The sequence below is a fragment of the Hippopotamus amphibius genome, chromosome 5, assembly GCF_030028045.1.
Source record: "Hippopotamus amphibius kiboko isolate mHipAmp2 chromosome 5, mHipAmp2.hap2, whole genome shotgun sequence".
In the NCBI taxonomy this organism is placed as follows: Eukaryota; Metazoa; Chordata; class Mammalia; order Artiodactyla; family Hippopotamidae; genus Hippopotamus; species Hippopotamus amphibius.
The window spans coordinates 34,742,205-34,756,916 of record NC_080190.1 but is presented as its reverse complement, the minus strand read 5'-3'; the positions used below and the strand labels follow the sequence as shown (position 1 = coordinate 34,756,916).

Below are 14,712 nucleotides of genomic sequence, written 5' to 3'. Positions count from 1 at the left end.
TCTCTGTTGACCATTCACTTGACTCCCATCAAAGGAGACATTTTCAAGAATTAAAGCACTGCAGCTTTCTGGTAGAAGAAACACAGTGCATTCAATAATGACAAACAATGGGCCACTCACAATTAGAGGAGGGTTTCAGGTCCTATGCCTCCCTTATTCCCACCTTCTTCCTTTGCTTGTGGAACTGAAACTCAGAGGATCCAGATCAAAAGGGGGGTGAAAAGAAATGGGGGTGGAGGAGAGACATGAGCAGTGGCGATAAAGAGAAGACAAGGAGAGCAAGTGAGGAGGATGGGAAGGTCAGGACAGACAGAGCGAGGAGAAACGGGACAGAGGTTATAAGAATAATGATGAGAAATAAAGCATAAAAAAGCAAAGTAGGGGACATGAACATGGGGAGGCATAAAGAAATTGAGTGTGAAGAAACCATGGGGACCCAGAGAACGTTGAGGAAAACACCTCTCGAAACAACCTGGAGAGAAAGAAGAGCACAGAGAAGTGAGAGGAAGGAAGAAACCTGGGGTGAGAGGGGACTCATGCTGTAACTCCCATGTTAACCAAAAGGATTAATAAGCTCCCACTTATTGAATGCCACCTGTGTAACCAGGCACTGTAATAAGGCTTTGCGTTTATAGCATAACGGGTATACTAGCCCAAAACCGAGTTCGGAGTCTGGTTGTTCATGGAGCTGTGGACCAGAAAACACTCAGACACTTCCACATGAGTTCGCATGTGGGAGGCTGGGCAAACTTACTCCTAAGCATGGAAGAGGCTCCACCAGTGAATAACTAGGAGAGGTGAAGGTAGAGGTAATAACTTTTGAGGGTAAGGAGTTGTCTCAGGTCCTGCAGGCAAGCAGGCATGGCCTTGGAGCTCTAAAGATTCACACACGGATGCTATTATGACCACTTGGATACTCAAGGGCTGTGTAGTTGGAGAACCCACAGCTATATTTTCTCATTTAATTCTGATTTATAACAACCACATGATAACCTCCATTAAAGAAGCACAAGTTACTGGGAATTCCCTGGTGGTCCAGCAGGTAAAACTCTACACTCCCAATTCAGAGGGCCTGGGTTCGATTCCTGGTCAGGGCACTAGATCCTGTATGCCGCGACTAAAAATATCCCACATGCCACTACTGAAGATCCTGCATGCCACCACTGAAGATCCCACACACCGCAACAAAGACCCAGTGCAGGCAAATAAATAAATACTAAAAAAAAAGAAAGAAACACAAGTTACTTTCCCACTGCCACTAGATGGTGGTACTAGGAGTCCAACAGGATCAATGTAATGCAAAGACCAGGCTCTTTCCTCTCCACCCGATGGCATCTGCCCTGCTCTCTTGCCTTTGATGGTCAGAGCAGTATGTTCCAGGAGGTCAGCCTCAGGCGGTCTTCAGGCAAAGAGCAGAGGAAGGAAATGTTGTATTAGTTGGTCCAGAAGCAATGACCCAGACAGAAAGGGGCCTCTGGGAGCCATCAAGATAGATGGCTGCACTTCCCTGGCAGGAAGCAGAACTTCCCTGTGCTTCCAATGCAGGGGGCGTGGGTTCAATCCCTGGTCAGGGAACTAAGATCCCACATGCCACTTGGTGCAGCAGAAAAAAAAAAAAAAAAGATAGATGGCAACACTGATCCTTTTCAGTTGGGCAGAGAAAGGGAAGTTAGAAGTTTGGACGAGGTGAATAGGGATCCAGGTGGGGCACAGGAAGCAAACAACCTGGCCCTATAGGCTGGCCTTGGTCTCCTCCACCTGTTGTGGACACAGCAGCCTGGAGCCACAGGACTTCAGGAACTTTCTTTCCCTCACAGCTTCCCATGTGCGCAGCTTAGCAAGAGGGCTGCCACTGAGCCTCTGAGCCAGGGCACCACAGTCTCAGGATTTGTGAAAGTTTGTTTTTATCTTGCAGGGTCTTTGTCCCCATGTGATTCATTAATGACCCGTTGCTCCTTAGAGCTTCAGGGAGCCTGGTAGTTCAGGCCATTAAATCCCTTCTGTTGGCCTAATTCACAGCCTGACATCACAAGCCTCCCAACATAATCCATTTGTTCTGATTTGATGTTTTTTTTTTCTTTTCAAGAGGCTTCCTTGGCAGCCAGGTTTTCTCATTACAAATATGATTCATCTCTATGGTAATTCCCATTAGAATTAGTATCTCAGACATGATTCATCTTTGGAAATATTAAGCCAGAAGCATCATTTGAGAAAGGCCTTTACATTCACAGCCACAGGGAATTTCTGCAAGATATGCCCCTTCATTCAACTAGCATTTGTCGAGTTGGCCCTGTGCTGGGCTTTGAGCTAGGGACTTTGGGGAATATAGAGACAATAGGACTTCACCCCTGCCCCCAGGAGCTCCCATTCTAGAAGGAAGATGACATGGATATATGTGTTTATGGGGTGGATAATGAGAAGTGCAGTCAGAGATGAAAGGTAATATGGTGTCATGGAATTTCAGGTTCTCAGATTTCACCAGGAATCAAGATCACCTGGAGGGCTTCTTACAACACAGATTTCTGGGCCCCCACCCCAGAGTTTTTGATTTAGTAGGTCTGAGGTGGGGCCCAAGAATATGCATTTCTAACATGCATTTCTGACTTTCTAGCAGTTCCCAGGTGATGCTGCTATGTTGGGGACCACACTTTGAGCACCTGGCTCTAAAGCTTTAGTTCTTTCTCCACTGCCCCCTCTCTTCATTGCCTGCAGTGTGCTAAGCAGTGTGCTCCCTGCTGGGGACAAAGTGTTGAACAAGACATGACACCCACCCCCCCTGGGAACTCACAGCCTAGAAGGGGAGTAAAGAGTGACTTCCACACTCCACAGAAAGTGCCATGATAGAGTTTCACATGGGCGCAGTCGGAGCACAGAAAAGATAATGCTTAGTTCTTGCTGGAGCTGGGGGAAGGCTGCACGGAGGAGGCAAAATTTGAACGCAAGGGTAAAATGTAGCTTGGAAGAAGTTATGTAGAAGGGCATTTCCAGCCGTTAACTTCCCAGATTATCAAATGTCCTGGGACATCCCCTCACACTCCTTCTTAAATGTTTCCTGCAGTAATAAAGTTTCGACTTACTTCCTGCAGAAGCCGATGGCATAGCTCTGGTTAATTGGCCTGGCCTTAGCAAAGCCTTTATTTTTGGCTCTCTGTACCTCTGTTTGGTCAGCGTCTCGTGCATGGTCTGAATATTCTCAGAAGAATGGAATTCTCCACACAGGCACTTGAATGGAATGTAGAATCAAGAGCAAAGGAAGCAACAGCCTGCTACCAGGATTCTCCTCCCCATCCGTACCACTCAGGTCTCCAAGCTGCCTCAGCTACCACCTCCCGTCCCATAAAAAAGCCTCACTGTTTTTGTCGACTCTTCAGGAAATCTGGCAGTTCTTACATCATTGCGTTTTGTTTAGACCCACACATACATCAGAAATCAAACTTCCAGCATCTTCAACCATCAGAACACTGCTTCTGGATTCCAGAAGTTAGAAAAGGGGCTTATGAGACCAGTTAAAGGGATTTCCAAACTATAGCTCTCGCACTTGATTCCTTGAGGGAGGCATCTATGTTGCTACCCAGCCTATTAACGCTCAGTTAACACAGTTCAAATAAATGTGATTATTTGTTTTTCCAGCTCAGGCTACTTTAAGAATCACATCATGGGGAGGATAAGAGTGCTGTTAGAAGCAGATATATAGTCAGTAGTGAGAAATGACAACTGATATTAAAGGAGAACACTGATAAGCGAGAGGGAAACTGGAGACCCTAACTGTGCACTGTATTCAAGAATAATGATATCCTCTATCCCCCCATTTAAGAAAGCTGAGAAGTATTGGTCATCGAACAGTAACACTAAGAGGAACGTTGGGATAATGTTCGCTGACCCCTTCATGTTAAAGATAAGAAAGCTATGGGGGAAGGGTGGGTTTCAGTCACAGGACAGAGTTTGTCTCTCTTTTTTCTTTTTTTTAATCAGTGTCCTCAAGCATCTACCATAGTCTCTGTAACTGCAACTCAGCATTTGTTGAATTAAACTGTACTAGGAAAAGCAATATGTGAATCTATACCCTGTTGTTTTTTTAAGCCCCATTGTCCTTCCACATCATCGTTTTCATGAAAAATCAGGATGGAGACTAGATCTGATTAAGTATGCTCAACTCCAAGCCAGTCAACAAATGATAATGGAATAATGTTAAACTATTGGTCAGTTTCTCAGAATAGATCACGTTTGGTTAGTAGCAATCAGATCCTCATCTGGCTACAGCTATTTTGAATGTTTTGTAAAGATTGGTGCCGTTTCATGTGACTTCTGTATCTGGTGTTCAGCAAGTACAGGTGACAATACAATATGACCTGTGGCTCAGATGAGTCCAATAAAGTCATGACCAAAAAACTAGAGGAGTCTAGCCAATTTCTTGGGGAAGATATATAAGATATTCATTAATTCAGTCAAGAACTTTTATTGAGAAGCTATAATGCCAAACACTTCTAGATCCTGGAGACAGAGCAATGAAAAAGGAAATAAAGTCCTTATGAAGCTGGCATTCTAGAGGGAGGAGACACACAATAAAGAGAGGTGGCAGGATCATTACTACAATTACCCCTCTCTTAAAAGTGGTTTCTTTGACAACTGTAGTGTAGGATTCTGTTTGGTTTGGTGGTTAGCAGCACTGGTTTAAAGATGGAGAATCCTGATGCTGAGTTCCAAGTATGTGCACATTAGTTCCTTATTTTTATGTGATGGTAATAGTAGGATCTCTTCCGAGAAAGCTATTCTGGAGTTTCAGTGAAATCATATCTCAGTGCTCAGTGCCTATGTCATTTTAAGCACTCAATAAATGTTGCAGTGATTACAAGTATTATTATTAAGAGTCAGTAGAAGAGGGCAGACAGCAGTATCAGCAGTATTTCGTCTTGTGGAACTGAAAACCACAGCCACAGAAAGATAGAGAAAATGGAAAAGCAGAGGACTTTGTACCAGATGAAGAGACAGGATAAAACCCCAGAAAAACAACTAAATGAAGAGGAGGTAGGCACCCTTACAGAAAAAGAATTCAGAATAATGATGGTGAAGATGATCCAGGACTTTGAAAAAAGACTGGATGCAAAGATCGAAAAGTTTACCAAAGACCTAGAAGAATTAAAGAGCAAAACAAACAGAGATATGCAACACAATAACTGAAATGAAAAATACACTAGGAGGAACCAATAGCAGATTAACTGAGGCAGAAGGGTGAATAAGTGACCTGGAAGACAGAATGGTGATAATCACTGATGCGGAAAAGAATAAAGAAAAAAGAATGAAAAGAACTGAAGACAGCCTAAGATACCTCTGGGACAACGTTAAATGCACCAACATTCACATTATAGGGGTCCCAGAAGGAGAAGAGAGAGAGAAAGGACCTGAGAAAATATTGGAAGAGATTCTAGTTGAAAACTTCCCTAACATGGGAAAGGAAATAGCTACCCAAGTCCAGGAAGTGCAGAGAGTCCCAGGCAGGATAAACCTAAGGAGAAACATGCCAAGACATATAGTAGTCAAGCTGACAAAAATTAAAGACAGAGAAATGTTATTAAAAGCAACAAGGGAAAAATGACAAATAACATACAAGGGAACTCCCATCAGGTTAACAGCTGATTTCCCAGCAGAAACTCTGCAAGTCAGAAGGGAGTGGTATGATATATTTCAAGTGATGAAAGGGAAGAACCTACAACGAAGAATACTCTCCCCAGCAAGGATCTCATTCAGATTCGACAGAGAAATCAAAAGCTTTACAGACAAGCAACAGCTAAGAGAATTCAGCACCACCAAACCAGCCCTTCAACAAATGCTAAGGGCACTTCTCTAAGCGGGAAACATAAGAGAAGAAAAGGACCTACAGAAACAAAAACAAAACAATTAAGAAAATGGTAACATACATATCAATAATTACCTTGAATGTAAAGGGACTAAATGCACCAACCAAAAGACACAGACTGGCTGAATGGATACAAAAACAAGACCCATATATATGCTGTCTACAAGAGACCCACTTCAGACCTAGGGAGACATACAGACTGAAAGTGAGGGGATGGAAAAAGATATTCCATGCAGATGAAAATCAAAAGAAAGCTGGAGTAGCGATACTCATATCTGATAAAATAGGCTTTAAAATAAAAAATGTTACAAGAGACAAGAAAGGACATTACATAAAGATCAAGGGATCCATCCAAGAAGAGGAGATAACAATTATAAATCTATATGCACCCAATATAGGAGCCCCTCAATACGTAAGGCAAATGCTAACAACTATGAAAGAGGAAATGCAAGGCAGAAATAGAGACACAGATGTAGAGACAAACACATGGACACCAAGTGGGGAAAGCAGGGAGGCTTAGGGGGGAATGAATTGGGAGATTGGGATACCAAGTTGTACACTCTAAATTTATGCTGTTTATTATCTGTTAACTGTATCTCAATAAAAGTTCAAAAAAAAAAAAAAAAGAGTCAGTGGACACCTAAGTAACAAGCCCACTTCTTGTTGAACGATTTCAGAAGATATGTCATCAGATTTTGGAACATCGTAATTTTCCATAGCTCTGACCCTAGAAAGATAGCTTTTGAAACAGAGCAAGTATGAAATTGACTCCCCTTGTCAAGTGTCTCTTTGACCCCAGTAGAAGTCAAGTTAAGACAAAGCCCTTTCTGGCTGTGTAGAGGAAGGACCTCTCCTCCTGGGTGAGTGCTGTGGACACGGTTTGTCTGGCTGCTTCATGCCTTTCAGTGCACTAAAGTCTTTGATTTCATCTCCATCTGAATTACCCAGCTCTCTTCAGCCTTGGATGTTTGTTTTATTTTTTTGGAGGGGTCTGAACTCCATGTCCCAGTGCTGGTTTCTTGAGTCATAAGGAATTTCAAATGTTTTCTTAAGTGTTGTCTAAGTATTGCTTGCTTTTCTGCAATAACATCATAATATCAAGGTCAATCTGCTCAAACACAGCACCTGCCATAATGGGTGTAGTGTAATTCCATGGAGGGGATCCACTCACAGTTCACAGTGGTGGTTACATATAAGTGCTATGAGGGGCACTGTTTGTAACATTAATCTCTAGCTTTCTATATAAATCTTTTTTATTGAGGTATAGTTGACTTACAATATTTATATTAGTTTCAGGTGTACAACATAGTGATTCAATATTTTTATAGAGTGTACCTATTTAAAGTTATTATAGAATATTGGGTATATTCCCCATGCATACAGGGAAAGACAAATACTGAATGTTATCACTTATATGTGGAATCTAAATATATATATATATAAAAATCTTAAAATTTCTGAGAACTCCATAATGGCCAACCATAAAAACCTTGACTCCTTTCCTTTCCTCATTCCCAGTGACTTCAGCAAGTTCAGTAGAATCCATATCTGAAAGATATCTTGACTACTGTATTTATAATAGTCTGCAAATTTTTTTCTTTTTTAAAAATATTTATTTATTTATTTTTAATTTTGGCTGCATTGGGTCTTAGTTGTGACATGCGGGATTTTCTGTTGTGGCGCGGGCTCTTCACTGAAGACAGTGGGCTTCTCCCTTGTTGTGATGCACACGGGCTTCTCTCCAGTTGTGGCATGTGGGTTTTTCTCTTCTCTAGTTGTGGAGTGCAGGCTCCAGGGCGCATGGGCTCTGTAGTTGTGGCACGTGGAATCCAGAGCACGTGGGCTCTGTAGTTTGTGGTACCCCGAGCTCTCTAGTTGAGGCGTGTGGGCTCGGTAGATGTGATGAGTGGGCTTAGTTGCCCCACAGCATGTGGGATCTCAGTTCCCTGACCAGGGATCGAACCCACATCCCCTGCATTGCAGGACAGATTTTTTATCACTGGACCACCAGGGAAGTTCCAAGTCTGAAGTTTTTACCTAACTTAGTTGGTCTGCTTGTTTATTATCTGCCTTCCCCTGCTAAAATAAAGTTCTTCTTGCTCTCTGCTGGATCCCCAAGGCACTGGGCTTGGCACAGTGTATGCGTTCAATAAATATAAATCAATTGCTGAATGAATGGATGGACACACATCTGTTTAGCAAGATTAGATGCCCTGTTGTGATGTGTTGATTTTATCTCAAAAAAAGATATTGATCCATATAGGGCAATAGTCTGTCTAGTTTTCAGCACCTTCTGTTACCACATTAATCAAGTGAGATAAAGTTTACATATTTTTTCACACTGCAATTTAAAACAGTAAATCTCCATATAAAGGAAACACATTTGATCATTCATTAGTCATAACTTGACTATTTTCCAAAGTAATTTAGGGTGATCATGAAAGAAATTATCATGAATAAAAACAATAACGACAATGTTAATGTCACTTAAAACTCTTGCCAAATAACGACACTTTTTTGAATTCCACTGTTTAGGCTTTGGGTGTGACCATGTTTAGTGCAATGTAGAAAGCTGGACTACAGAGCTGGACAAACCCAGTTTCCATCCTGGCTCAGCCTCTTCCTAGCTGTGTGAGGCTGACTGTGTTTCTCCACCTCTGTAGGCTTACTGTCCCCATCTGCAAAATGAATCAACCCCATAGGGCTAGGGTGTAGATTCAAGTCTCATGCAAGGAAATACTTATCGTTGCACCCAACACATCATTGTGTGAGTTAACTTTTGCTGTGTGACAAGGCACTCCCAAAACAGTGACTTTTACAACAGTCATTTAATTAGCTCATATTTCTGTGAATTGGCTGAGTGGTTCTCCTAGTCTGGATGAACTGATTTTTGCTGGACTCTCTCGTGTATCTATGATGGCAGGTGGACTGGCCGCTGGATGATGCAGGGTCTAGGATGGATTCGCTATGTGTCTGCCTGTTGACAGGCTATTGGCAAAGGTGGCAGGAGTGACTGGACCATGGTCTCTCATCCTCCTGCAAGCCAGCTCTGGCTTCTCCACATGGTAGGTGTCTCAGAATTCCCAAAAGTAGCAAGAGAGAGCAAGCTCCAATACACAAGACTTCACTTGCAACGCATTTACAAAATTCCCATTGGTTAAGCAAATCACAAGACTGGCCTGGAGTTAATGAAGGAAATAATTTATGGCCATTTTTTTAGTCTACCACAATCATCCTTGTCAACATCATCATAAAAACCAATGTTTATAGAGCTTTTACTAAGTGCTGTTCCAATCATGTTATATGTTTATCAAAGCTTCTAATTCTTACCACAAATTTATGAGGCAGATATTATTATATCCCCATACTGGAGAAAAGGATACTGAGGAACAGAATGGCAAAGCAACTTACACAAAGTCACACAGCTGAGAAGCAGAGGAGCTAGGACTCAAACCAGCACTCTAGAGCAACACTCATAATTACCATTTTATGCTGCCTCCTCTTCCCATTCTATATATATATAGGATTTTCCACAGTTCTTTCTTTTTTTAAAGTGGATGATCTAATAAGAGGTTATAGCCTATTTTTCATGTACCCTGAGCACTGCCATATCTACCACCGCTTCGTCCATTTTTCAGCATTTTTCCAACAAGCACTTTGAATTCAGCTCATCCAGTGTTGGTATGAATGGCATGTGTTAGTCCAGATCGTGGTAGAACCTGTAGATATCGTTCTGATTCTTCGTGGATAGGGTGTTAGCACTAGTGATGGCAGCTCAGAGCTTTATTCTTGGAGCTCTTCATCTCTTATTTCTTCAGACAAGTTCGAGGGCTTGGAAACAGCTGAAAGCAATGCTGAACAACTACTTAATATATACATAACATTTATATATGTTGGAGGTGAGCTGCAACAGCCCTTAAGAGCAGAGGCCATGGCTTTCTCTCTATATTCTCAGAAACTAGCCCAGGGAAGAGCAGGCAGAAGACAGATTGGAGGGGCTCAGTACACGTGTATTATATGTATCTATATCCGTATCGATATCCTATTAAAGCAAGGGTCACAAACACATACACTAATGGTGACCAGATAATTGGCCAGGTGTGCTCACTAGAGAGTGGTGGGGACTGGCACTAACTGGAGAACTCATGGAAACTCTCAGTATTGCCAGATTGTTCCATTTTTCAGATGATGCTCTAACTTCAGATGTGTACATAAACTTTCCTGATTTTAAAAGTGTGTGTCAGATGAAGCAGGTTCTTTGGGTGAACCTGGCCCACGGCCAGCCAGTTGTTGACCCCCTACATTAGACACTTGTTGGCATCTCTCTATTGCATCACAACTGCCCTAAAGGCCCGAGGAGGAAGTCTTTAATAAGAATAAGGCAAAGACAGAGCACAGAAATGATAAGAGAGGCAGGACTTTGAGAGAGATGGGTGATGGTCTATTTCAGAGATTCCACAGAGGTCAAGGACATGAGAATAAGACATGGCCATTAGATTAGAGCAAATTATTTGAAACGATGTTACATTTGCAGGCTGTGTTCTTTTAAAAAAAATCCACGGTCAAATAACATAAGAAATACTCAGAACACTGAGTTAAACAAAATAAAATAGATTTCTTTACTCTGACCCTTTTAATTGTTGTTAATGTTTTAACAGACAATGTAAATCTTCAAAAGTAGATATATATACTGAGTTTTTCAAACTTCCATGGTCAAAGAGTCCTTATATCCTGCAGTTTGTCTAGATCTAATGATTTGAGGAAGACACTTTAGGAAAGATGGGTAAGGGACTGAATGAGACATTGGGACCCTCTGAAGGCATGGGGTGGAAACTGGAACACATCAGGCAGGGCGTGAGGCCGTAGTGAGCTAGCGGAGCAGCTTGGCAAGTAAAGAAAGTGGGTCAACACTTGGTAACTAGCAACCGTCAGCATGTTAGTCTTTGTAAAATAAAACCTTTTTAGGATCATTCCTCTGCTGAAAACAAACAAATAGACAGTTTCCTACCTCTGATGGATTAAACCTCTTTGCTTGACATTCAAGGCTGTCCTTTTATCAGGCCAACTGACCTTTCCAATTCCCAGTTATTTCCCTACACTCACCCCCTGCTCTTAATACCTGCTCTGTTCACTGTTCCAGCCTCTTCACCTTTACTTACCATGTGAGTTGCCTCCCCCAGCTGCCCCAATTAGAGCCATGCCTGTTTTCCAAGGTGCAGCTCAGATCTTCTTTCCCTCTAAATCCTTCTTTATCTGTCACATCTCACAGTGGAGTCTTTTCCTTGCATGTCTAAAGTATTTACTTCTAAAGGACTGTCTCGAGACTTAGTGTGTTGGGGATTGCCTGTATGATTTGGAGCTGAGAGAAGAAAGGCATATCCTGAGCTCTGCAGCTCTCTACCCCCCATTTGTCCTCACAATACACCCAAAGAAGTTTAGGATGATATTATCCAGCAAGATGTAAGAGCAAGGGTATAACCCCATCACAATGAACTTCATAGACTACGCTCTGATGTTATACAACCACCTGCTGTTGCTTGAGGATAGAGTCCATTCTCTTCTTGCTCAATAGTAGACACTAGACTGAGCACTTTATATGTATTTTCAGGGTGAATCTTACACCATCACTAAGAAGGGGCATTAGTATCCTCTCTGGCTGGTCAAGGCATCCCATATACCTGACCACAAGCCTGGGCTATTTCTGTCCCAGCACACCATCTCCATGGCCACACTGGCCACCAGAAATTCAATGATGGAGAATTAAAGCTAAAGAATCCACAGTCTGCCTTCAAGAGGCAAGTATATACCAGTAGGCAGAGGAAGACAGAGTAGAAATCTAGTTAGGGTGTCAATACAGTTTGAATATCAGGGGAGTTCTAGGTACATTCTGTGGTCTCCTAAGGACCCAGCACAGCTCAACAGGGGTCCTTTTGAGTGCCCGAGGGCCCTAGTTAAGGTGAGATTTGGAGTGTACAGCATCATGAGGGTGCATGCAGGACTTAGAGGGCATGCAAGGGCCTTCCCTTCCCTGGCCACTCACTGGTGTCAACAGAGAAGGTGACCTTAATTTCCACCCTACTATGAGCTTTTTGCTTTCGGTCTTCCTTATTAGACTGTGAACTCTTTGAGGGAAGAAGCTGTCTTATTTACCCAGGCCTGACACATAACTGGTATATAAACACATAACTATTTTTTAAATAAATTTTATTTATTTATTTATTTATTTATTTATTGACTGTGTTGGGTCTTTGATGCTGTGCGGGGGCTTTCTCTAGTTGCGGTGAGCAGGGGCTACTCTTCATTGTGGTGCGTAGGCTTCTCATTGCCATAGCTTCTCTTGTTGCGGAGCACGGGCTCTAGGTGCTCGGGCTTCAGTAGCTGTAGCACGCGGGTTCAGTAGTTGTGGCTTGTAGGCTCTAGAGTGCAGGCTCAGTATTTGTGGCACAGGGGCTTAGTTGCTTCACAGCATGTGGGGTCTTCCTGGCAGGGATCGAACACGTGTCCCCTGCATTGGCCGGCAGATTCTTAACCACTGCGCCACCAGGGAAGTCCCCATAACTATGTTTTTATTTAGTGAATGAATGACAGGTCAACCAAGGCGAGGTGCTCAAAGTGACATGATGGAGACAACACAATATAGTAAACCTTTATTCCACCATCAGAAAGTTGGATTAACTCACCCCATATTATCTTTCTTCCCTGTCACTTACACACTACCCAGAAGGTTCTGGCTTCCCAGAGACCTTGACAAAACCCCAGACCTCCCAGAAATAATGTCAAATCTCATAATTTTCAGGTATCATCTTATAAGTTATACTGTGAAGTCCTGCAGCACAAGAGATGTGTTACCCCTTGTACACGGCCCACATCTTTCATCTCAGTGCCTCGCCCAGAACAGATCTATATAAACTCATGTTGAATGACTGCGTTGGAATGGATTGGAATTGTGGCTGAGAAACTGTCCTAATTATCCAGTCTCCTTGAGATAATTCTTGGAGAATTCAGATGATGAAGGAAAGAGGAAATCAGGGTAGTGGCAGAGACAGAAGGAAAGAAGGGAGGAGGAAAAGTGGGCAGGATCTGTCAACTCATTGGATGTGGGAGATGAGGGAGGAGGAAGGGGAAAAAGGATTCAAAGACTTTGATCCAAGCTGACAGATTGAAGGATTATGCCCAAGAGAGAAATATAGGTGTTCTCCTGCCCCTAAACCCTCTCATCTTTACTTTGTTTTGAGCATGGAGGGAAGATTCCTCGTGAATGTCAGTGTACAGTTAGACAGACCTGGGAGAGGCACTCAGGAGAGTTCAGAAGGACAAAAAGGAAAGGTTTGCCCTCATCCTGCTCCAGACAAGCTTTACTCTGCTGAGGAGGAGGAGAAATTTGAGCTGAATATTTTTTGGTTCAGACAAGTTGTAAGTGCTCTGTTTGATAGCAGTGTTGTTTGAATGGCCTATTTCATAACTACGCATAGCTTTCCCAAATAAATGGTGTCTGTAGAATGTTCAGGTTAATGCATGAGTCCAGTGTTCACTAGTGTTTGCGCTTAGAGCGACTGAGCCTTCTTTCTTAATAAGTCATCTTGGCATTTTGTCAACAAGTTAATTTGCTTTTCTAAGAAACTAGATTAATACTTCCTGTACTTTGTGCTATTCACAGATCTACAATGCAGTGAGAAGAGGAGAAGAAACAGAAGAGACAATTAGATCTCTTCTCCATTTCTTTGCAAAGCTCCCAGCCTCCGAGACAGCCTGTGAAAGGATTAACATTGGTCCGTGCTTAAAGCAATGTGTCCGAGACACTGTTTGTGAGTATCGTGCCACCCTCCAAAGGACTTCCATATCTCAGTACATCACCGGCTCTCTCCTAGAAGCCACCACATCTTTAGGAGCAAGAAATAGCCTTCTCAATTCTTTTGGAGGATCCACCGGACGAATGATGCTGAAAGGTAATGTCTGAAATTTCACTTTTAACTTTTCATCTTTGAATGCAGAAAAGAATCTAGGTTAAAATTTATGCATCTCCTGATGGAAAACTGAGTTCACTTAGCAACTTTAAGAAATGGTAGCTGCTTTAAGAGAATATAAAAAGAGAGTCCTTTATCAAAATCCCTTCAGGTGTAAACATTCCAAATAATAAGCATTAAGATTTTGAAATTTCTTTTTCAAAAGAAGTAAATGGCTAAAAGGCTATCTTTAATTTTTTTGTTATTCAGACAGGTGAGTTTTCCTAGTGGTAGTCTATGACAGATGTCAATTACTGTAAAAAAGGCTCATAAACAAGGTAGTCATGTGGTCACAGTGAAAATCAACCATTTCACTCAAAACAGAATGGAATATAGTTCTCTTTCCTACACAGAATCAATAGGTTCATGCTGACCAGAAAAGTTAAAGGCCATCTTCCAGCAACTCCCATCTTAAAAGACAGGATAGACAGGCATTCTGCTAAAAAATGAAAACCAATGGAAAATGGGGTCCCTCAGCATCTTCCCAGCTACTTCCCACAAGTAGCAGACAGGCAAGTCAGAAAAGGCAGTGCACCAAAGAACCTTGGAGATTTGTGCATTGCACAGCTGTCACCACCCGCTTGGCAGCCTTCCCTGGCAGGAAGCTGCCAGCCAGACAGGGACCACGCAGAGCAGCGTTCCACTGCCTGGGGGCTGCCAAGAGCTTGATCTGACATCTGGCCACTTCTCTCAAGGAGGGCAGCTCTGGTCCCTCCACAGCAAGCCCCAGACCCGTGACTATCAGGCCAATGGGCTTCCTCCTTGATCCTCCACCTCCCCTGACCCCACACCCCTTGGGCAGGCCCCGAAGAGGTTCATACTGAGTGGGTGCCATGTCGATTTGTTTTCTAGAGT

General features: G+C 42.7%; 1 protein-coding gene across 1 annotated transcript in view; it reads left to right on the top strand.

Moving 5' to 3' along the window:
- PLCE1 (phospholipase C epsilon 1) overlaps positions 1-14,712 on the top strand; it is a 308,646-nt gene that overhangs the window by 116,451 nt on the left and 177,483 nt on the right. Inside the window, exon 2 of the mRNA XM_057737203.1 lies at positions 13,512-13,800. Coding sequence (XP_057593186.1) covers positions 13,512-13,800 — 289 coding nt within the window. The remainder of the gene's footprint in view (positions 1-13,511; positions 13,801-14,712) is intronic.